We start from the raw sequence: 24,997 nt of genomic DNA, 5'->3' as shown, positions 1-24,997 counted from the left end.
TGACAGTTACAGCGACCATTCGACTGTCCCCCCGGACCGCCCCCTCAATGTAAATGACATCCATCCTGACCAATCGGCTTCACCATTCCCCGGAATCCCGCCTCCCTCGCTCTGAGTGACAGGAGCTCCGGCCAGTCGGCTTCTAAATTCCCCGGAATCCCGCCTCCCTCACTCAGTGACAGACACAAACAACATGTTGAGTTTCTGCTTCTTGGATTTAATGATGAACTGTGGAATCTTTGAGAAAAACTGTTTCTATTCCAGCGGTTCACAGATTGTTTTGTTTGAAGAATCATTTTATAAATGTAATCATGGAGCCCCCAATGTAAATTATAATTCTTTATAATAACCACAACATGAACAGGTTCCATCAGTTTACAGCTGGCAGGAGGCAGGGAGACGGTGTAAAATTATGGGATGGATCTGTTAGAGACCTTTAATCCCGCAGATTGTCAGCAGCGCCGAGTTTTTCCCGTCGATATTCGATCCCGGACTGAAGAAGGGAAAGATCCTCTCAGTGAAAGTGTGGGTGCAAGTGTGGAGATGGGACATGTTGTCCGCATTGTAAAATGACACCTGTCCACCCTCATAGTCCAGGGAAACCCCGATCTTCCGGAGATTCACACTCGGGGTGAGGCGGGTCAGTGACGGGGAGGTGAGGGCTGAATACCCACTTCCGGGAAACAGCCTCACCATCCAGAATCCAGACTCAGGGCTCAGGTCGATTGCCCCTTTCCTCTTCACAGACTCTCGGGCCACTCCCAGATCCCACCGTGTCTTCTCCCCAACCTCCACCTCCCAGTAATGTCTCCCTGTTGTGAATCCCTCTGATCCCAGGACAAAGGGCCAGAAATCAAACCTCTCCGGGGTGTCAGGGAGCAGCTGCCATTCGTCTCCGAGTCTCACACTGGTCCGGTCCTCAGACAGGATGAGCTGGGGATGCGCTGTGTTCGGATCCAGAGTCAGAGAGGCTGGAGCTGGGGGAAAGTTAAAATAACACAGTCAGTGATTTAGAGAGAGCGGGTGGAGAGGGGAGAGAGTGTGAGGAGTGAGGAAGAGAGGAGAGAGGTTTGTGAGGGGTCAGGGAAAATGAGGGGGAGGAGAGAGTGGAAGTAGGAATGGGATGGCAATATGGAGCCGGAGGGAGGGGAGAGGAGGGGGAGTAGACCAGGAAGGAAAGACAGGGAAGAGCGGAGAGAAGATAGTGAGTGACAGAGAGATAGGGAGGGGGGAATGAGAGGATAGGTGGAGGGGTGCAGTTGGGAAGAGAGAAGAGGCAGGAATGAGAGGGACTGCAGGGAGCCGGAGTGTAAAGAGGGAGATTGAGAGTGGGATGTGGGAGATTCAGAGTGGGATGTTTTGAGTGTGGAAGCAGGAGAGAGAACGGCAGAGCAGATGACAGGGATTGGGATAGTGGGTGAGAAAGAAAGAGCAGAGTAGAGAGAGGATCTGGAAGGCAGATAGTGTGGGAGGAAGAAATAAACAGACCCTTCCGTGTAAAGACAGGATGGGAAATAAAGCAGGAGGGGCAGGGAAGAATGTGAGAGAGAGGGAAAGGGGAGAGAGTCTGAAGAGAAGAGAGTGAGGGGGAGAAGTATACCAGAATGATGAGGGAAGGGGATAGGAGGTGAGGTGGAGAGAGATTATATGTTGATGGGGGAGAATAGGAAGGTGCTGAGAGAGAGTGGGTGAGGAGCAGGGTCAGGGAGCAGGAGGGACAAATGAGTGGCTGGCAGGGAGATGGGATGGTTGTGGGAAATGGGAGAGAGATTGCGGGACAGATTGATTTCCAAGTTAATTAGTGTCACAAGTAGGCTTACATTAACACTGTAATGAAGTTAGTGTGAAAATCCCCTCGTCACCACACTTTGGTGTCTGTTCGAGTACACTGAGGGAGAATTTAGCATCGCGAACCAGCATGTCTTTCGAACTGTGGAAGGAAACCCACGCAGACGTGAGGGAGAACGTGTAGATTCTGCACAGACGTGACCCAAACCAGGAATCGAAAGCAGATCCCTGGCTCTTTGGGGCAGCAATGCGAACCACTGAGCCACCATGCCACACAAAGTAGGAAGAAGAGACGGATTAAAGAGGGAGACACAAAGGAAGAATGGGAGATGAGTGAGAGAGGGAGAAAGGGGAGGGAGAGAATGTAGGTGGAAAGAAGTTAGTGGGGAGAAGGGGGGAGCATGTGAGCAGAGGAGCGCATAAGTGGCAGGGAGTGGAAGGAGAGAGAGATAGCAGGGTTGGGGAAGGAGAATTTGAGAAAGGGAAGACAGGCTGTGAGAAGGAGAGTGGGGGGGTGGGGGTGACCGTCAAGGTTGAGGAGAGAGGGAGACGGGACAGAGGTAGAGGAGAGAAAGCTGGAGACAGCGGGTGGGAGGTGATATCTCTGTGAAACATTGTGTAAATGTCACTGTACAGATTGTTCACAATCCGAGTCTGTAAGATATCACACAAAACCTCAATTCCAAGAACAAAAGAATTCGGAACAGGAGTAGGCCATTCGGCCCCTCAAGCCTGTTCTGAACAAGATCATGACTGATCTGATTGAATATTCTCAGTGATCCGGCCTCCACTGCTCACTGGGGTAGAGAATTCCAACACAAATGACCCTCTGATAGAAAACAAAATCTCATTTCTGTATTAAATGCGAGATTGCTAATTTTCAAAATGTGCATTATACAAGACGCCATCACAAGGGAAACATCAACTCAGCATCAATCCTGTCGAGTCCCCTCAGTGTCTTCTATGTTTCAATAAGATCACCTCTCATTCTGCTAAACTCCAATGGATATAGGCCAAATCTGCTCAGGCTTTCATGATAATATAACTTTCTTCATCCCAGGAATCCGTCTCTAATTCAATGGTCATTTCTTATGTTATGTATACTGATAATTTGCATAAGGGAAGTGAATGTACTGCTGCTAAATTTGAGATGACACAAAAATAGGTGGGAAGGCAAGTGCTGAGGATGACAGGGTCTACAGAGGGATAAAAAAAATTAGGTGTGTGGGTGAAAGCTTGGCAGATGAAAAATAATGCAGGAAAATGTGAAGTTATGCAGATTGGTGGGAAGAATAAAGGAGCTGGATATTATTTAAATAGAGAAAGACTGCAGAAAGCTGCAGCACAGAGGGATTTGGGATCCTTGTGCACAAATCACAAAAAAGCTGGCATGCAAGCTCAGCAAGTGTTAGGGAAGACAAATGGAATATTGACCTTAATTGAAAAGGGAATGGAGTATGAAAATAGGGAGGTATTGCTAGAACTGTACAAGTGACTAGTTCGGCCACACCTGGAATACTGTTTTCATCCCCTGAACTCAGAAAAGACGTGCCACCATTAAAAGCAGTCCAGAGAAAGTTAATTTGACTGATTCCAAATATGGCGGGATATTTTTAACAATCAAGGCTAGGTAGGTTGGGCCTGTACTCATTGGAGTTAAGAAGAATGAGAGGTGACCTTATTGATACATACAGGATTCTCAGGGGGCTTGACAGCTTGGATGCTGATAGTTCATTTCCCCTTGTGGGAGAGTCCACGACCAAAGGGCATATTCTCAGAGCAAAGGCTTATCCATTTAAGACAGAGATGAGGAGGAATTTCTTCTCTCAGAGGTAGTGAATTCTTGGAACTCTTCACCGCAGAGAGATATAAAGACTGGAACATATCTTTGGGGTTGAGAGAGACAGATTTTTAATCAGTAGTGGAATCAGGGTTATGGAAATAAGGTGGGAAAATGGAATTGGAGGATTATCACATCAGACTAGTCCTGTTCTCATTGAATGGCAGAGCAGACTCAATGAGCCAAATGGCCTACCTTTGTCTTATGATCTCATGATCTTACGTAAGGAGATCAAAATATTGCACATTACTCCAAATGCAGCCTCACTAAGGCCCTGTATGCTTGCAGGCACAGTTTTTTAAATTTGATTGTCCTTCCAATAAACACTAACATTCCATTGATATTCCTAATTACTTCCTGTAAATGCAGACAAAGATTTGGTGATTTTTACACCAGGACATCCAGATCCCTCTCTACACTAAAGTTCTGAGTTTCTCAGTGCGATATCAGACCAGACCCCAAATTTGTTACAATATTGGATGAGGCTCCATATTTGGTTATGTTCAGAATAGGAACAATCAACGTTTCTTTGGTGCACAGAGCAACTTTGAAATCCCAGTTACTGAAGAAGGGTATAAAGCCATGAGATTCAATAATTTGAAAGAAATACAATAATTTTTGAGACAGCGTCAGGACATAATGGTTGGCAATGCTGCCTCACAGCTCCAGAGACATGGGTTCAATTCCAACCTTGGGTCACTGTCTGTGTTGAGGTTTGCATGTTCTCCCTGTGTCTGCATGGGTTTCCTCCGGGTGCTCCCGTTTCCTCCCCACATCAATGATGTGTGGATTAGGTGGATTGGCAATGTTAAATTGCCCCTTTAATTTTTGTGTGTGAGTGTGTGCCCTGTGATGGATTGGTGTCTTAACACCCTGTGCCTGTCTGCATTGTCTCTGACTCGCCAGGACCCTGAATTAGAGTAAGTGGGGAAGTGAGGAATAATTTTTTCTATGAAAGAGTCAACAAAGCAAACAGTTAATACTATATATCTTATACATGAATAATGAACGAGGTAAGCATGAATTAAAAGGAAATCCTAATTACTCACTAAGAGGATAAAGCCATAAGATTCCATAATTTGAAAGAAACACAACGCACAGTGGTGCATTGGCTCGGCTGCTACCTCACAGCTCCAGGCACTGGTCTCACACACACCTCAAACCTCATGTTAGATGACATGACCAACGTAGAACACACAGACTTTCTCAATAATCTGTCCAAATGTCAATGATCACCATTCATTAAAAACCTCCCATAAATAATGGAGGATCAGGTGACTGGCATTAATGAGGAACAACAAGATGCGTTTATGCTTGTAAGAAATAGAGAAATGAATGAGATTTGAAGTAGATAAATTTCCCCAGACTTGGTGGTCTCTATCTCAGATGCTGAAAGTAGTGACTGTCCAGAAAGTTGATGCATTGGTGGTTATCTTTCAAAATTCTACAGACCTTGCAATTGTTCCTGCAGATTGGAAGGTGCAAATATAACTCCGATGTTTAAGAAAGAAGGGAGATAGAATATGGAGAATGAAAAACTTGTTAGCCTGACATTAGTCCGAAGGAAAATGCTAGGATCCATAACAAATGATGTAATAACTGAACACTGAGAAAATAATGGTGAACTTGGGCACAGTCGGGATTTCGGAAAAAGGATCAGTTTAACAAACTGCATAGGAACAGGCCCTTCGGCCTTCCAATCCTGCACTGACCATGCTGCCCAACTTAACTAAAACCGTCTACCCTTTTGGGGACCATATCCCTCTGTTCCCTCCAATTCATGTACTTGTCAAGACGCCCCTTAAAACTCACTACGGTATCCGCTTCCGCTACCATCCCTGGCAACCCAGTTCCAGGCACCCACTCTCTGAGTAAAAAAATTGTCCAGATCAATTTCCATCTGCCATCTCGCTGCCCAAGTCTCCAACTGCTGTATCCCCTGATAGTCCTCATCGCTATCCACAAATCCACCAACCTTTTCGTCATCCGCAATCTTACTAATCCATCCAGTTACATTTTCCTCCAAATCATTTATATATATTACAAGCAGCAAAGATCCCAGTACTGATCCCTGAGGATCACCACTTGTCACAGCCCTCCATTCAGAAACTCACCCTTTCATTCCTATGCTCTGTCTTCTTTGACTTTATCCACTTTGCTAGTTCACCTCTGATCCCATGCAAGTTCAGCTTCAGCACCAGTCAGTTATGAGGGACCTTGTCAAAGGCCTTACTGAAGTCCATGTAGACAACATCCACTGCCCTACTCTCATCAGTCATCTTTGTCACTTCCTCGAAAAACTCGATCAAGTTCGTGAGACACGACCTCCCCTTCACAAAACCATGTTGGCTCTCACTAATACGTCCACTTATTTCCAAGTGGGAATATATCCTGTCTCGAAGAATCCTCTCCAATAATTTCCCTACTACTGAAGTAAGGCTCATCGGATTGGAATTACCTGGATTATTCTTGCTACCCTTCTTAAATGTAGGAACAACATTAGGTATTCTCCAATCCTCTGGGACCTTCTCTGTAGCTGGTGAGGATGCAAAGATTTCACTCAAGGCCCCAGCAATTTCCTCCCTTGCCTCTCTCAGTATTCTGGGCTATATCCCATCAGACCCTGGGGATATGGAGGACATTAGATATGACGAGAGGTTGGAGAAGCTTGTTTTGTTCTCACTGGAACGATGGAGGTTGAGGGGCGAATTGATAGATTATGAGGGGCATAGACAGAGTTGATATTCAGAAGCTTTCTCCCAAGGTGGAAGAGTCAATTACTAGTGAGCATAAGTTTAAGTTGCGAGGGACAAGGTTTATAGGAGATGTACGAGGTAAGTTTTTTTACACAGAGGGTGGCAGGTGTCTGGGACTCTCTGCCGAGAGAGATGGAAGGAGATACGATCGTGGCTTTTAAGGGGAGTCTTGACAAATACATGAATAGGGTGGGAATGGAGGGATATGGTTCTTGTGTGGGCAGGGGATTTTAGTTCAGTTGGACAGCATGGTCGATGCAGGCTTGGAGGGCCAATGGGCGTGTTCCTGTGCTGTGATATGTTGACCTTCATCATGAGAGGATTTGAGTATTGGAATGGGGATGTTTTGCTGCAATTATATTGCACATTGGTGAGGCCACACCTGGACTACTGTGTGCAGTTTTGACCTCCTTATCTGAGGAAGGATGTCCTTGCTATAGAGGGAATACAGCCAAGGATTACCAGGCTGATTTCTGGGGTGGCAGGTCTGTCACATGAAGAGAGACTAAGTCGGTTAGGATTATAGTCACTGCAGTTTAGAAGGGTGAAAACGGGATCTCATAGAAACTTTAAAATTCTAACAGAGTTGGACAGGATAGATTCGTAAAGGATGTTCCAAATCGTGGAGGAGTCTGGTACGAGGGGTCTTAGTTTGAGGATAAGCGGTAAACCTTTTAGAACTGAGGTGAGGAGAAATTTCTTCACCCAGAGGATGGTGAATCTGTGGAATTCACAATAACTGAATGTAGTTGAGGCCAAAATGTTGTGTGATTTCGAAAAGAAATTAGATATAGTTCTTGGGGCTAATGGATCAAGAGATATGGGGAGAAGGGGGGATCAGGATATTGAATTTGATGATCCGCCATGATCAAAATAAAAAGCAGAGCATGTTTGAAGGGCCAAATGGCCTACTCCTGCTTCCAGATTCTATGTTAACTAGAGAACTATCTGGAGTGGCAGTTATCTGTCAACCACCTGAAATCAGTTCGTTCATGAGTGTTAATCAGTGCAGCAGGAAGTAAAACTAGCAAGCGACTCAGCAGACGGTCTATAAATAAGACACACCTTTCAAAATGCATGGCCAGTAATAGGTGCATGAGACAGGTGACTACGCTGGACTGGGATGGAGACTGAGTGAGGGGCGAATCAGGTTCATGTGGGAATGAAATGCACAGGGGAAAGAAATGTGGTTATCACTGGAATTATTCTAAGTTAATTAAGTGAGTAATTTAATTAAATTTAAGTAGATAACATGAGGAACAATGCAAGACAGGTGTTATGTTGCAGTTGAGGAATGTGTGATTTTGGATGTCCAGGTAATCCATGACTAACACATCTGCAGAAAGTGTGAGCAGCTGGAGGACTTCCAGATCAGAATGAGTGAGTTAGAGGCTGAACTGCAGACACTGCACAATGAAAGGGAATGGGAGAAATCCCTGGATAATTTGATCTGGAATATGGTCACACCTCTTAGAATAGGGTCATCTGTTTTGGTCAGCAGTGAGTGACAGGAAGATGTGATCGAGACTGAGACAAGGAAAGGGACTGAGCAGACAGTAATGGAGGAACCTCAGACTTTGCAGTTGTTGAAAAGATTTGAGGTGCTTATAATCTGTGTGGATGAAAACAAAGGCTGAAAAGTGAGTGAGCAGTCGAACCATGGCACTATGATACAGGAAGCCTATCAAGTGGGGGATAACAAACAGGAATGTGGTTGCAGTAGGGGACAATATAGTGTGGGACACAGATACTGATCTCTGCAGCAAAAGCGAGAGCCAAGACAATTCAGTTGCTTGATCGTACCAGAGTTCTGAGCTGGAGAGGAATTTTCACTAAGTGGGAGGATCCAGTTGACATGGACTATTTAGGTACCAAAGACATAGACAGGACAAGCAAAGAAGATTGTCCTGGTCCACTCCACTAATGGTCAATCAGGGTGATATTGTGGGCTGGGACACTGAGGTTGGAGGGAAGTGGTCACACAAGCAGGGGTATTTGGGATGTCTGTAAAGGGCGTAGTCACCATGAGAGGCTCGGTACAAATTAAGGAGCAGAACCTCAAAGGTAATAATCTCTGGATCATTACCTGAGCTACATGTAAACAGGCAGAGGGAAAATGAGATGGCAAAGATGAATGTTCAAAGGCTGGTGTCTGAATCATGGGCATTGGCACCAGTATTGGGGACAGTGGGTTGTTTTGATTTGATTTATTATTGTCACATTTATACTGTGAAAAATATTGTTTCTTGCAGGCTATACAGATGAAAAGTACTATTCATAGAGTACATATGAGAGAAGGAAAGTATAGGATGCCGAATATAGTGTTACAGTTACAGATGGGGTGAAGAGAAAGCAGCTTAATATGTAATAACACCAATCAAAAGTCTGATGGCAGCAAGGAAGAAGCTGTTCTTGAGTTGGTTTGTACGTATTCTCAGACTTTTGTATCTTTTTCCCGACAGATACAAGAAGTTGGAAGAGAATATGTCCAGGGTGCACGGGATACTTGATTATGCTGGCTGCTTTCCCTCAGGCAGCGGGAAGTGTAGACAGTGTCAATGGATGGGGGACTGGTTTGCATGATGGATTAGGCTACACTTTGTAGTTTGTTGTAGGCTTGGTCAAAGCAGGAGCCATATCAATGCTTTCTAAGGTGCATCTGTAAAAGTTGGTGAGAGTCATGGTGGTCATGCTAAATTTCCGAAGCCTCCTGAGAAAGTACAGGCACTGTTGATCTTTCTTAACTATTGTATTGGCATGGAGGGACCAGGACAGGCTATTAGTGATCTGAACACTTTGAAATCTGAAGCTCTCGACCATTGCCGCTTCCTCCCTGTTTTTGTAGACAGGAGCATATCCTCCAATACATTTCCTGAAGTTGATGACTCTCGTTCATTTTACGACATTGAGGGAGATTGTCGTCACACCATATTGCCAGATTCTCTATTTCTTCCCTGTAGCCCATCTCATCATTGTTTGAGATTTGACCCACTACGGTTGTATCATCAGCAAATTTGAATATTGGGCTGGAGGGGCATTTGGCCACATGGTCATAGGTGTTTGAGGACTGGACTGAGGAAATAGCCTTGTGGAGCACTGGCTTACATTAACACTGCAATGAAGTTACTGTGAAATTCCCCTAGTTGCCACAGTCTGGCCCCTGTTCCAGTCAATGCACCTAACCAGCATGTCTTTCAGAATGTGGGAGGAAACCGGAGCACCCAGAGGAAACCCAAGCTAGCACAGGGAGAACGTGCAAACTACACACAGACAGTGACCCAAGCTGGGAATCGAACCCAAGTCCCTGCTAACCACTGTGCTATCTTGCCACATCCCCCACTCCCCCATGCCGCCTGATTGTTGGGACAGTCGACACCTGAACTGCTAGAATGAGTGTTCCAGGAAATTGCATAACACGGGAAGTAAAGAGGGCTTCAAACTAAACTCAGAGGGTAAGCTAACTTGAATATATGTGGCAAATCCAGGGGGAGATTCAAGGCAAGAAACCATCAAAATAATATGGGAAACGAGGATCAGAGAATAACGGGAATGGACAAACAGATAAAACCTACAAATACACCAACAGTCAACACTAAATCGTACAAAGATAATAAAAATATGAAACTAAAGGCTCTGTATCTGAATGCACACAACATTCATAATAAAGTTACCAAATTGATTACACACATTGAAGTAAATGAATATGATCTGATAACTTTACAGGGACATTGCTGCAGGAGGAAAGGACAACATTTAATAACATTCAAGAAGAATAGAAAGTTAGGTAAAGGTGGAGGGGGAGCACTGTTTATCAAGGACCCCATTGGTGCAGTAGCTGGAGATGATCTTGGTTCAGGAGATACGTTAAAAATTGGTTTGGAGATGAGGAATAGTAGGGGAAAGAACTCAATTTTGGGAGTGGTCTACAATCCTCACAACAGTGGCCACAATGTGGGTCACAGATAAAGAGACAGTAATAATCATGGGCGATTTTCATCTAAAAATAACAGAAAAATCAGGCTGTAGTTGCCTGGATGGGGAGTTCACAGAATTCTTTCGAGAAAGTTTCTCATAGCGGAATGTTCTGGAATTAACCAGCGAGTAGGTTATATTAGACTTGTCTTTGAGTAATGTGACAGGAATAATTAATGAATTCAGAGTAAGGCAGCACGCCGCCGCAGCAACTACAATATGATTGAATTTGAAATCCAGTTTGAAAGGGAAAAGAGAGGGTCTAAGTTCGGTATTTTAAACTTAAGTAGGAGCAACTATCTGGTCATGAAAGCTAAGCTAGTCGTAGTGAACTGGGCCCCCAGGCTTGGGAATATATCGATAGAGAAGCAATGGCAGACATTTAAGATGATATTTTAGAATATTCAGAATAAATATATTCCTACTAGAAAGAAAATCCCCAATGGGAGGACCCACCATCTGTAGTTCACTACCTGAGCAAAGATGAATGGCAGGTCAGATGACTGATCAGAATATAAAGAATGGCCGAGATCAAACCCCCACAATAATGTAGCAGCAGCAAAATCCAGTGTTCCCACACTAAACATAAGGAGAAGTCACATTTCCTGTGCAAACTGGAGGCATTTGATATAACTGGAGACTCAATACAATCTTGATCTTCCATTCGATGGTGATGCCCCACCCAGAGGAACAATCTGTACAATTAATCCCTGGTCTTAAAGGGACCACTGGAAACCCTAATAGAAATGATATAAGGAGTTATTTGCTCTGTTTCCTTTCTAATATTTATACCGGAAACGACAACATCAAAACAGAAGACTCCATCATCATCAAATGCTGTTCCTGTGATCTTGTTTGGAAATTGGTTTTCTCATTTTCTACATTCAAACACTGACTGTTCCTCAAAACGATTCCACTGGTTCTAAAGTGTTTAGGCTCACACTGCAGGAATGAAGGGAGCTTTTGATGATTTCTCTGTGACCAGGAGGTGAGTTATTTTTCTTACTCCTGCTTGTTGCTCCTTTCTCTCTCACTCCTGCTGTGTATTCATGAGGATTTCTTGTCCCCTGTTCTCTCCTCAGAATGAGAGAACATTTTCCCACACTGCAAACCCGTGGGAAACTGGACAGTGATTTTGTTCTGAAGATCAGCCCTCAGATCAAATTCATCGAGTGAGCGATGGGTTCACTGGTTCACGACATCAATGGAGTCACTCAAAAATTCAACCTCACTCAATCCAAACTGCCCTGTCATCCTCCCTATTCTAGATTTAAAGCTATATCTACTTTGATCTAGACTCTGTGACTGTGTGAAATCTGTGGACGTTTATAACCACCCGTTTATTCCGGATCTTGAACATTTCAATAAGATCACCACATTCCACTGGAAACCCCTAGCTGTTTAAAAAGGGTAGCAGGCAAAAGGCAGGGAATTATAGGCCGGTTAGTTTAACGTCTGTTGTAGGAAATACGCTTGAATCCGTAATCAAGGAGAAAATAGCAAGGCATCTTGAGAAGAGTTGTTTGATAGAGCAGATGCAGCACGGTTTCGTTAAGGGGAAGTCGTGTCTGACGAATTTGTTAGAATTCTGTGAGGATGTGTCTAGTGCATTGGATAGAGGGGAACCGGTGGATGTGGTGTTTCTCGATTTTCAGAAGGTGTTTGATGAGGTGCCGCACAAAAGGTTGTTACAGAAGTTTAGGGGGCATGGAGTTGGGGGTAGGGTTTTTGCGTGGATAGGGGATTGGCTGTCAAATAGGAGGCAGAGAGTGGGTGTCAATGGGTGCTATTCGGATTGGCGCTTGGTGACTAGTGGAGTGCCCCAGGGATCGGTACTGGGGCCTCAGCTATTTACCATTTGTATAGATGACCTGGAGGAGGGAACCGAGTGTAAGGTGTCGAAGTTTGCTCATGACACAAGATAAGTGGAACGGCAAATTGTGCGGAGGGTGTGGGAAGTCTGCAGAGGGATCTAGATAGGTTGAGCGAGTGGGCGAGGACCTGGCAGATGGAATACAATGTTGGCAAGTGTGAGGTTATCCACTTTTGTAGGAATAATGGTAGGAAGGACTACTACTTACAGGGCGAAAAGCTGCAGCATGCTACGGTGCAGAAGGACCTCGGGGTCCTTGTGCATGAGTCGCAAAAACCCAGCCTACAGGTGCAGCAGGTGGTCAGGAAGGCAAATGGGATGCTGGCCTTCATAGCGAGGGGGATTGAATATAGAAGTAGGGCGGTCTTGCTGCAACTGTACAGGGCACTGGTGAGGCTGCAGCTGGAGTACTGTGTGCAGTTTTGGTCGCTGCACCTGCACAAGGATATTTTGGCCTTGGAGGGAGTGCAGAGGTGGTTCACTAGGCTGATACCGGAGTTGAGGGGGTTGAGCTATGAGGAGAGGCTGAATAGACTGGGCTTGTACTCATTAGAGTTTAGAAGGATGAGGGGAGATCTCATTGAGATGTATAAGATGATGAAAGGGATGGATAGGGTAGAGGTGGAGAGGTTCTTCCTGCTCAGAAAGGACAGCAGGACTAGAGGGCACAGCCTCAAGATAAGTGGGGGGGCAGTTTAGAACAGAGTTGAGGAGGAACTTCTTCACTGAAAGGGTGGTGAATCTCTGGAATTCTCTGCCCGTTGAAGTGGTTGAGGCTACCTCGCTAAATATGTTTAAGATGCGGGTAGATAGTTTTTTGGTAGGCAAGGGGATTAAGCGGGAAAGTGGAACTGAGCCACTTCAGATCAGCCATGATCTTGGTGAATGGCGGGGCAGGCTCAAAGGGCTAGATGGCCTACTCCTGCTCCTATTTCTATGTTCTTATGTTCCCTCCCATATCCACTGCGGACTCGCACTTTCTGCATCCATCCTCTTGATTAAGGTATCGAATTCCACCAAACAGATTATCTGCCGTTTAACACTTGCTCTCTAATGTCTGTGTGTCTTCCTGATAAATGATGACAAAAAAAATGTTTCCCACAATGACAGACGAGACCAGTCCAGTCTCCTGGAGCAATTCCATTTCACATCCTGAGATTGGTGCTCTATTCCTCTGGTTATACAGATCCCTTCACTGCTTTGACACACAGTGCTGATGGCTTCAGACACGTACCCAGAGGAACCTCAAAGAGAAATATGAGAATGGGGAGACTGCAGGTATTAACAACCGGAAATGTGAGCATTTAAGCTGGATCTTTGGAGCCCATTCAATATATTTACAACTGGATTGATAAGCAGGACAATTAATATGAGACTTACCGGGGTTAATGAAGTTTATCATTTCTCTCCATGCTCTGTACTGTAAAAGGTCTTTGTACTTTCTGATAGGCAGGGCGGCAGCAGGTACTGAGAGTTTGCGAATCTCCTCACTAATCCTGTAAATGGTAAAAATGATGCTATGAATTTGTCTTTGTTAGAAGATTTTAGAACTTACTTAAATGGTCAAGTTTACAGCACTTTGATGACAGAGAAAATGTACAAAGTGAAATGTTAATCTTGTTTCTCTAAATGAGAAAGGAGTAACTTTTAAATTCAAGGGCAGAGAATGGAAACAGCCATGTTCTGAAAAAGGTTCAAAACCTGATAACAGACATCACAAACTGCAGGAAAGGATAAATATTTTGCCTGTCCACTTGCTGTATTATAAACAACGTTTGTGGAACAAAGACAAAGGGTGAAAACATCCCAAAGCTGAATATCCAATTCTGCAATCCCTGGCCCCACAGAATCCTGCTCTTCTCTACTTCCGACACCTTGAACATCTCTGATTTCAGTCACTCCCCCATTGGGAGCTGGACCTTCAGCTGCCGAGGTCCTGAGCTCTGGAATTCTCTCCCTGATCCTCTCTAACTTTCATTCTTTTTTCTTCCTTGAAGACGCTCTCTGAAATCTACCTCTATCATCCAAATTAATATGTCCTTGTTTGGATCAGTGTCAATTTACTTTATAATGCTCCTGTGAAACTCCTTACAGTGTTAATTTGCAATAAAAGTTCTATATGAATACAAGTGCTGTGTTGTTAAGGACGCAGAGTCAATTTTTATTTCGTATAAACTTAGAATCCATTCTCCCTTTAACCTGAGACTTTCTCGGGTTGGTCAGGCTCCAGGCAGGAACATGGGTGACCCACTCCTCAGAAACATGGACTGCGCGGTTCTCTCAGGGTCAGTGGGAAGGTCACAGACACTAACAGCCAACATCTGGCAAGTGGTCACTTCCGGCCTGGTTGTATTATTTACACTTCCCGGTTATTTATTACAATATCGTAGAACAGTTATGTAAAATCACTGTAATGAGGTGAGTTATCATAAAGTTCTCGTCTGTGTGTATACGCGGAGCTTATCATTTCCTGCAGTGTGTGATGTCTTGGTAACGAATGACCAACTACTTAAAGTTGTGACAACCAATAAATAATAACACTTCACTGACTTTATTTTACCAAACTGCAGAGTTGCAGTAAAGAACATGTCCTACCTTCTCTTCCGACAAGCTTCCTCCTGAAAGAAATGAATCAGGAACAGTGAGGGTGACAGTAACAGATTTCAGGAGCAGTTAGACACGCTGGTGAAATGAGCAGACTCAGAGCAGATGAGATTTCACACGGAAATGTAAAGTGATGCATTTTGGAAGGAAGATTGTGCAGCGTCAAATAAACTGGAATTGAACATCAGTCCTGCTCACAGACACAGTGACTCACACACCGTCCCAGACACACCCACACACACACAACATGGAACTGGAACCGGATTACAATGGGAGTTCCAGGGATACATTGAACTCGGGGAACATGGAAATAATCACAAAGCAAGTGTGAAAATCAAGGAAACTCATTCTCACGAGGTTACAGGAATTCCCGGGAATCTGCAGATAGTGTGGGAGCCATTAGATCCGAGACAACAGGAAAACGGTTCCGGAAGGGACACACAATTCTGTTCAATTCAGTTAGTATTTTTCAGTAAATTCTATATTAATTTCACCATTGCCATCAGTGATTTAGTGACTGTCTGAAGTTTCCCTGAACAGAGCTGCAATATATTCCCTCACCTTCAGAAATATCAGCTGGTCTTTTTGCTCCATCTGTTTCTGCAACTTTGAGAGTTTCTCCTCAATAGAATTTAAATTCTCCTGAATCTCTCGAAGGTTTCTCTCCATTGATTCTAGAATCCTCTCCTCTTCTTCCCTGAGATCTCTGAGTAATCGCTGCTCTTTCTCAGTGAGAATCTGGCGCATTTTAGTGAACTCGGATGTGATGTGGGTCTGCAGACTGCTCGACTGTTCCTACCCAATGAAATGTGAAACATAATTAATGTCCCGTGATAAAGGAAACAAAACTAACCGAGATCCCACAAAATCAGCACAGGGAGACCTTACCCTAACTTCAGAAATCTTCCCTTTCTGCTTCTCTTCCATTTCTAGAACCGCCGATTTCTTCTCTGTGAGAGAATCGAGGGAAGATTTGAGCTGATCCTGGGATTGGGAGAGAAAATCACAGAATGAAAGTGCTGGATGTTGAAAATGTGATAAAACTATCAGGTAAATAATATTCCCCTTTTACCTTGTAGATTTCAACAGCTTCTTTAATGGGCAGGAAGCGGTGCTCTCTGTGTTCCCGCGAATCTCTACAAATCAGACAGATCAATTTCTTGTCAGTTTCACAAAACAGCTTCAGTTCTTCCTGGTGTTCCTCACAGTGAAGTTTACTTTCCTTCTCTTTCGGATTCAGCTTTAATTGTCGAGCTTTCTCGGCCAGATTCGCTAAGGTCCTATTTACCCTGAGGTTTCTTCCCGGAAACTCCTCTCTACATTCCGGGCAGGAGTTTATCTCCTTCTTTTCCCAACACTGGGTGATACAGGAGCGGCAGAAGTTGTGTCCACAATCCAGTGTTACCGGATCTGTGAAGAAATCGAGACAAATGGGACAAATTGTCTCCTCGGTCAAATTCTGGATCTGTTGTCTGGAAGCCATGTTCACACTCAGCACTTCCTGATACAAACCGCTTTCAGTTTCGGTGTTACTGCCGCACATCCTCAGTTCAGGTATTTACTGATAATGTTCACTGCAGCACTCAGGGAATTATTATGACAGAGTGGGCCATGTCGCCGCCACTTTCGCACTGGAGATAACAACTGGCGCGGTCTCAAGGATAACGGAGGGAAATCATTGAACTCAGTCGGGGGCAGGTTGGGCTCCCGGGATGTTGACAGTGGAAAGAGAGAGAGAGGTGGAGAGATAGAATGGGGAGAAGGGGTGGAGATGGGAGGGATCGAGATTCCATTACATTTCTCTTCAGTCTGAACCCAGTGCCGATTAAAACCACTCTGGTGAAACTCGGTGTGAGATCCAGATCTAGAAATTGAACTGTGTTCATGACTGCAGCCGCTCACATTAAAACATCAAGTACTATAAATGTGAAGGGGACATTTTACACAGCAGGTATCGGGAAGATATTTAGAGGGTTCCATCTGTGAAGTTTGGTTTATTTTCTAGAAAGAGAAACTTACGGTTTTATACATGTTTATGAATCCCTCCCGGGGACCCTGACCGAGAGAAACATCAACTGATGACGGAGCGAAAACAGAAAATGCTGGAAAATCTCAGCAGGTCTGACAGCATCTATGGAGAGAGAACAGAGCTAATGTTTCGAGTCTGGATGTCTCTTCGTCAAGTTCCAGCATCCGCAGTAACTTGCTTTTAACTGATGAGGGAACATTTGAAGTGGAATCTCTCCTCCAATATTGGGCGGAGTTTCTTCACACAGAGTGGGGAGAATGTGGAACTCGCTGTCACATGGAGTGGGTGAAGGAGGTAGAGTTGATGCATTGACAGTTCTGCTCTCCCAGTCCCTGATAAAGAGGAAGCACATCACAGGGTGTGGGGGCAGGACTGTGGGACATGGGAAATGGGAGAGGGTAAAACGACATCCTATTGGGATTGAATTTGAAGAGTTTCCCCCAACACTCGCGCTATTGCAGCAAGAAAAACCACAGGCTGTGAAGTTTTCCGATGGATCAGATTCATTAACAGGCATTTTTGTAAAGTTGGCAAAATGGCAGGTAGAGGTAGAGAGATCAATGTGAATTGGAAATCAATGTCTTGTTTTATTGCAGATATATTGTCTGTGATTCTGGTGTAAAATGTTTCATATATCTCACAGTGTTGAGCATTGGGTTTTATTGTTACTGCCTGGGTGTTAAACAGCTCCTGTGTGGAGAACAGGAAAGATAATCTGTCCTGGCGGACATGGACTCCCCTTACACGGCCCAGCGGAATTTACTGACATTCATTTCAACACATGGAAAATCTGGGAAGTTTGTGTCATTGGCGACAATCCTCCCGCTGGATGGAATTCTCCTCGATTTTGGGAAATTCTCTCACCCATCATCAGCACTGGGGGGGAGTTATATTTTCATCGTTAAAACCTGACTGGAGACATTCAGGAGACAAATAAAGTGTCAGAAAATGTGAATTCTCTCTGGGGATAGACATTCGGAACATTTCCAGGGTGACAAGGTGCGGAGCCCAGTGGAATTTACTGACTATCATTTCCGGCCAAAAAAAATCTGGGAAGTTTCTGTCATTTGTGACAATCTCTCTACTTGACGGCTGCTCCTGTTCTTGTGAGTAATTCATTGCGGGTGCAGTCAGTTTCTGGGATGGGTTGAGACTCTGTGTGTACTCAAGTCTTTCATTGTTACAAAGCGCACCGCTGCCACCTGCTGACGGAATCGCAGTACTGCAGGGAAGCATTCCCCATTATAAACGGCCCAAGAAGTGGGGACTGTCTCTGAAGGTTCACAGATTCAATGGACCGGTTAACCACTTTCTGTGTTGTATCAGACTGGCATTGTTATTTATTCAGAACCTTGGATCTGATCAAATTCAAATTAACAAATCCCATTCAGTAATTCCCATTGTTTGATGAGATGTTCCCTGACTATTAGTGAGAAAGATTATCAGGAGAATGTCACATTAATATTCACCATTCTGTGAGAAGGCATTACGCAGTAAAATTCTGCAATAACAGAATACATGCTGCTATATTTAGTTGGTTTAGAAACCCGCAATGAACATATTTAAGTATAAATTGTTGTGCTGACAGCGGGAGTTAACAACAGCAATCGTGGAGCACAAGTCTTTGGAGAACTCAGGAACTGAACAGAATCGCTGCAGGCCTGGTATCAAGACCCTGCCTTGTGTAAGTCAACTCCAATCTGCTGCACTCCCGGTTTGTCTGTTCATCTGATGAATATCGCAATGGGATTCATTCTGCCGGATGAAATGTTGGACACTGAACTCTCCAAGGATTTCATTCAGACACCCCAGAGGGTCACAGAGTCACTGAACACAATAAAACCGACTATGATCTCGATATGTTCCATCTAAGGCTCGTTCTGATATAATTATTATTCCTCATTCACTGAGATCACTGTTAACTGATTAACTATTTCTAAAAGGACATCGACACGTCTCTCTTTCCAACAGCCGCTTATACACAGCTCTGGTAATGCAGTGTTAGTTGTTCCCGACAGGAATTAGGAATATTACCATTCTGTCCTTTCCAGCCTTTCAGCCTCAGCATTGAATTCAGGAACTTCAGATTCTAACCACCGTTACCATTCTGCTGTAACCATTAACACTGCTCTGGAACCACCTTATGCTTCTTCACCAGTCCCATTCCCCATTCTCTCATACTTTGCCCCGTTACACTTTCAGACATTTAACCTCTCCTGTCTTCCACCATTTCATAGAGCTTTCCCCGTTGTTACTCTCCGTCCTTTCCCCGACACCGTCCTTGCTGAGAAATTGTTTACTCTGCAAAATAGCAATGTGAGTAAGGTGTTGTTCATTTCCAGCCATTTCCCTCTGGCGCTCAGCACAAAGCCCAAGTACTCAGGCTCAGAACCTCCCGGTAATTCCTTCACCTCCGATCCCAGATGGATGTATTTGTGCAGTTTTAAGTCCCGCACAACTCAGTGCCTTGTATTCATCTTCGTACCGCACTGTGACACCCACCACTGTAACTCTCTGATCTACCGTGAGCATTGTGTCAGGTTTCCATAAGGAGCCGTCCTTGGCCACTAGTCTTGGCTCCTTGTAAGATGTTGAGCAGTGCTTACTGACATCTCGGTGGAGTTGTTGGAATCCCTTGCTGTGGTGTTTAATTCTTGCCTTCTTTACAAACGGGCAGCAACCGAAATGTGGGCGATGGTTTTGTTTGTTGCCTCGCATCACTGATATGATTTGATAGCGTTTGATATCTCCCCCTTGTTAGGGATGAAGTTGTGGGATAGAGCTTACTTCGAAAAAGTAAGTTGTTAATGAGACGAGATGGTTTCATTTGGAATGCTGTATTTATTTATCTGTCTGAGGTTTATTTGGGTGTTTCAGTTTGAAGAATGCTTGCGATTTCCTTATTGGTGTACCGGCATCCTGCAAATCTTGGGTCGAGTTCCCTCAGGACTGTAACTTGCTCCGGGGTTCACTTACAGGCACAGGTCTCCGGCTTAGAATAGACCTGAAGAGCTTCCAGGCGCTTCTGGGTGCTCAAAGCGACATGTATCTGCCTGTCGTGCTGGCTCAGCCCAGACCTGGTGGTGAAGCTGAGCTCGCACTCGCTGCATTGGTATTCCCCGACTGTTACAGGTTACCTTTCTCCGCTACACTGAGGGCAGTGCCAGGCAATGGATTGATAGTCTCCTGTTTTACCGCAGAGCCAATACCTGGTTCTGATGTTTATAACCTGGGGCACTTTGGTCATGTGGATATTGGAGAAGCCGATCGTGCGGAGGAGGGTGTTACAGGAGCTGCAGAACAACCCTATCAATGGGGGTAATGGGTGATCACCTCTCTGACTGATACAGTGTCATAAGTCGGCTCGACAGTGACCCCTTCCATGAAGGTGGTCGTCTCGGAATTTTCTCCATTTGTGTCAATTGCCGCTCCATTGGCCGGAGTTCCCCTTCCCTTATTGGAAACGCGATATTTCTTCTAAAAGGAGATTTGTGTTGTTACAAAGTTCGCATTTTCCGGTGGATGGGCCGTCCACTCTTCGATAACAGTGTCGTCCGCCACGGGGTTGGCTGCCTCCCCTGCTCTGGGACCCGAACTCAGCTGCCAACAGGGCAGGTAGTAATGGCGGGGATCTCAAGATCTCCTCTTGGGTTGGAGTTACGGAAGATCTTGTTACTCGCTCCGGAGAGCTGGAACATGTGTGGCGGTGACATTGACATTTTGCACATTGCGCTGCTACAGACGCCACTGCGGGAGGTTGTTTATCCGGGACGGATCCCAGCCGCTCTGAACCATCAACAACGGGATTCCCATTCCTTGATACCATCTTGAGACTCAGTCTCTGATCCACGCAGATCGCGGCCGTCTCGTACTTTTCCCTAGTCGTTGAGTCCCTCAGTAGCGGATTACTGAGTTTACCAGCGGGAGCCAACGGGGAGGAGCGACTGTCGCTGTGGTCGCTGTAAACAGGAGAAAACTCCATAGAGACAGCTCGCCAGAATTCATTCTCCGGGGAAACCCGCCCAAGAGAGCCAGAGTTACTCCCGCCTGGGTTCGCGGGTTGTCTGGTACTCCAGCCAATATCGCAATGGGATTCCCTCTGCCGGGCAAAATGATGTGAGGGTCAACTCTGCAAACTTCCTTGGACTCAACAGAGCGTCTCAGAGACACTGCACTAAAAAAATCAATCACAAGCCTCGTGTTTCCCACCTAAAATATTTCTTCATATTTTAAACCGTTGACTCGGGTCACTGTTAACTCCTGACTTTCGGTCTATTACAAAGGAATTGGAATTTCAGAGCAAAGAATTCTCACTGTAAATAGACAGAAGCGTGGTGGCACAGTGGTTAGCATTGCTGCCTCACAGCGCCAGGGATCCGGGTTCAATTCCAGCCTCGGGTAACTGCCTGTGTGGCGTTTGCACGTTCTCCTCGTATCTGCGTGGGAATGCTCCAGTTTCCTCCCACAGTCCAGACGTATGCGGGTTAGGTTGATTGGCCATGCTAAATAGCCTCTTAATGTGTGATTGACAGGGTAAATACTTGGATAGGGCCTGCGTGGAATTGTTGCTGGCGAATGCTCGATGGGCCGAAAAGCCTCCTTCTGCCCTGCAGGGATTCTGTGATTCTATTCAATGATCCTATAAAGGGCCTTGGTGAGTGGGCAGCTGTTATTAAGATGTGGAGATGCCGGCGTTGGACTGGGGTGGACACAGTAAGAAATCTCAGAACACCGGGTTAAACTCCAACAGGTTTATTTGGAATCACGAGCTTTCGGAGCGCTGCTCCTTCAGCTGTTGGACTTTAACCTGGTGTTGTGAGACTTCTTACTGAGAAATAAGAGTTCCGGCATTCGTCTAATATTTGTGAACAGAACGGAACAAGTTAGTCGGTTTCCTGACTTTCCTCTATTCCGGTGGCGGTTCTGTTATGTTACGAGCTATGGGGATTATTCTAACTCTGGCGTCCTTCCCCAATCCTTACCCCATTCCCTTATTCCTTCCGGCCTTGTCTGTGATTCTGTTTTTGGATAATTTTCTGTTGGTCAATAACACAGTTTTCACCTTGAAAGACAGTGAAATTAAAGAATCACCTCCGTGTCTGTTTCAGTATTTTCTGAATGTTGTCTGTATTTGTGATGGGGACACGGGCTTGGGTGCGCCTGAAGTGTTCCCGCAACAAATCTTTGCGTTCAAATCACCTCCCTTGGCCTCGCTGTTCCATAACTTTGTAAACTCCTCCAGCCCGATAACTGACTTAAGATCTCTGAGCTGCTCCAATTCTGCCTCTTGTTAAACCCTGATTCCCTTTGCTCCAACATTGGTGGCTGTGTCTTCAGCTGTCCCGGCGCTAAGGCCGCGGTTCCACTAAAACCTCCCGACCTCTCTCCCCTCCTTTAAGATACTCTTTAAATATTAAGATTGACGCCGTTTTTCGATATCTGGTAAATAGGTTTGTTTCGGTGGCTCAAATCAACTTTTGACAATTACTTTAATAACTATTTTGTGGGCAGCATCAGGACTGTATTTAGTTGAACCCTGGTTAATCCACTGTAACCATGCCTTACACGTCAGACTGGGGATAATCTGATGATTTTTCCTGTGTTTTGAGCAGGAATGATCTGAACAGAGGAATAACCAGGTGAAGAGCGCAATGTAACGTTGCAGTGTGGGTGTCAATCAGTGTGTGTGATGTGTAAATGGAGCTGGTGAATCAGTGACACTCAGGATCACAGAATGTGGTGAGAAAGCTGAATCAGCTGAATTTGGGACGTTGTCTCTCTCCAAATCCGGGGCTTCGGGTCCTTTCCCGGGCTCCCCTCCCCAACACGCGCTTCCCATCACGTGATGCTGTGCTGCGTCCAGCCCCACCCCCTGCCCCCGCTGACGCTGCCTGATCTTCCAATCAGAGCCGCGCCTCTTCCCGCACTCTGACCTTGGGTGGGAGGTCAGAGCGCGGCTGCTCCTCGCGCTCTGGGCGGAACTTTTCCTCCCGCGCGCCCGCTTTCCCCCCTCAGCCGCCCGGAGCCGCATCATGGGTGCTCATTCAACTCCTCCTTTCATATGAGTTCAACACTTTCTCATGGGATGTCTAGTTTCACTCCATTCCATGGCCTCCTGAGAGTTTGCAAAGAGGCTGCCGTGAGATGCGGAGCCCAGTGCGTCTGGAAGAAGCCGAACTGAACATCTCCCCCAGCCAGAGCAAAGAGCTGAATTCCAGAGGTGGAGTGAGAGTGACTGCCCTGAACATCATGGCAGCATTTCACCAGTGTGGCATCAAGGAGCCCCAGCGAAACACAACTCAATGGCAATCGGGGGGAAACTCTCCACTGATTACAGTCTGGATTATTACTGCAGGAACATCACCATCAAGCTGCTAAAGTCCCTGGTTCTGGAGACCCCAGTCAGGGGAACCATCCTTCCAGCACCTACCCTGTGTCAACCCCCTTCTCATTGAAACTCTGGGGAACAGATGCCGAGTGTATTTGTTCTCATCTCACATGACAATCTTCAGTTCAGGTCAACTTTGAAAATGTGGATTTGATCCGATCTAAATGTCAGATCATATAAAAATCATAATGTCATCTCGCAATGGAAAGAGGCCATTCGGCCCATCCTGCCTGTGAATCTTCGAAGACTGTCCCACTTCTTGGGCCGTTTTTCTTGGGGAATTCTTTCCTGCAGCACTGAGATTCTGTCAGCAGGTGTCAGGGCTGCGCTTTGTAAGAATGAAAGATTTGAGTTCACACACGGCGGGATTTTCCAGCCCCAAAACCAGAAAAATCACACCCAAGGTCAACGGACCTTTGAATGACCTTTGTCCACCCCCTCACCCACAACCGCCAACGCCTCTACTTTCTCAGGAGGCAAAGGAAATTTGGCATGACCGCAGCAACTCTCAGTATTTTTTACAGATGCACCAGAGAAAGCACCCTTTCCCATATATCACAGCTTGGTATGGTTCCTGCTCTGACCAAAACTGCAAGTAATTACAAAGGGTTGTGAACGTAGCCCAGTCCATCACGCAAATCACCTTCCTATCCATTGACTCTTCCCCCTGCCTCAGAAAAGCAGCCAGCAGAATTAAAGACCCCAAGCGGACGAGCACACTTGCTCCCAGAGCTGGAGATTCAGGTTCGAATCCTGGTCAGGCTGCTTTTCAGCAGTAACATTCGGACGGCAGGAAAGAAACTCTGTGAGCCCTCTCAGGTGGACCCACCCCACCCCCTCCTTCTGCTGCTCATTCCTTCCTTAAAAGAGGCAACATCTGTGAGTAAAACACTTTCTTTGGCATCGCTTCTCGGCCTTTTGGCGAAGATCAAGTGTCGTATTTGTTCTGATCAGTTTAATATCTGATACGTCCCGTATCTGGGAACCATATATTAAATTGATTTTTGGAACAGGGAGATGGAATAGGGGCTTGCTCCGTTCACTCCACGTATCGAACGGCAACTTCAGAAACAACTCTTCCACCTTTATGTGTCGGGAAAAAAGATACAACAATCAGAGATCACAACCAACCGACTCAAGAACAGCTTCTTCCCTGATGCCATCAAACATTTGACTTTGCATTAAGTTGAGCTCTCTCCACTCCCCAGCTCTGATGTAACACGACATTCTGCACTCTCTCCGCTCCTTTTCTGTGGACGGTATGCGTTTTGTGTATAGTGCGCAAGAAAGAATACTTTTTACTGGATGCTAATACGTGTGACAATAATGAACCAAATCAAATCAAATACTCACTGCCGATATGCCGCACAGAGGGACAAGAGATGCAGCCAATCACCTCCAACTTTCCGCAAACCCATCGCCCTTCAGATGAGTGACAGGCGCTCCGGTCACTCCACCACCCAATTGGCAGAGGTCCCGATCCCGTGACACTGAATGACAGCGGGTACGACCAATCGGCTTCCTGGATTACCGGAACCCCGCCTCTCCCAGTCTGAGTGACAGCAGCGCTGATCAGCAGAACCAGCAGAGATCCAGCCCTTGCGATTGTGCAGTAGCTTCAAAATAGATAGCCAGTGTACTCACACAGGGAGAAATCTCATACCTGAAGACTCAATGCAAACTTGATCTTCCATTGGATTGCGATGTCCCACTCAGAGGAACAGAATGGTCTAATCAGTGATCTTAA

General features: G+C 45.5%; 1 protein-coding gene and 1 pseudogene across 1 annotated transcript; one reads left to right on the top strand and one right to left on the bottom strand.

Moving 5' to 3' along the window:
- Positions 1–426: 426 nt before the first annotated feature.
- Positions 427–16,316, bottom strand: LOC145348703 (nuclear factor 7, ovary-like). The gene is made up of 7 exons (XM_080196859.1): positions 15,906–16,316; positions 15,722–15,817; positions 15,395–15,628; positions 15,122–15,211; positions 14,825–14,847; positions 13,610–13,725; positions 427–977 (listed from the first exon to the last, which is right to left on the bottom strand). The coding sequence occupies exons 1-7, from the start codon at positions 16,314–16,316 to the stop codon at positions 427–429; spliced, it is 1,521 nt and encodes a 506-aa protein (XP_080052985.1).
- Positions 16,317–24,152: 7,836 nt separating this feature from the next.
- LOC145348788 (U2 spliceosomal RNA) lies at positions 24,153–24,329 on the top strand (annotated as a pseudogene).
- The last annotated feature ends 668 nt before the right edge of the window (positions 24,330–24,997 follow it).

The sequence above is a fragment of the Carcharhinus amblyrhynchos genome, chromosome 9, assembly GCF_965287045.1.
Source record: "Carcharhinus amblyrhynchos chromosome 9, sCarAmb.v2.hapA, whole genome shotgun sequence".
Taxonomy (NCBI): Eukaryota; Metazoa; Chordata; class Chondrichthyes; order Carcharhiniformes; family Carcharhinidae; genus Carcharhinus; species Carcharhinus amblyrhynchos.
The sequence above is the reverse complement of the archived record's forward strand: the minus strand, read 5'-3'. Positions and strand labels throughout refer to the sequence as shown.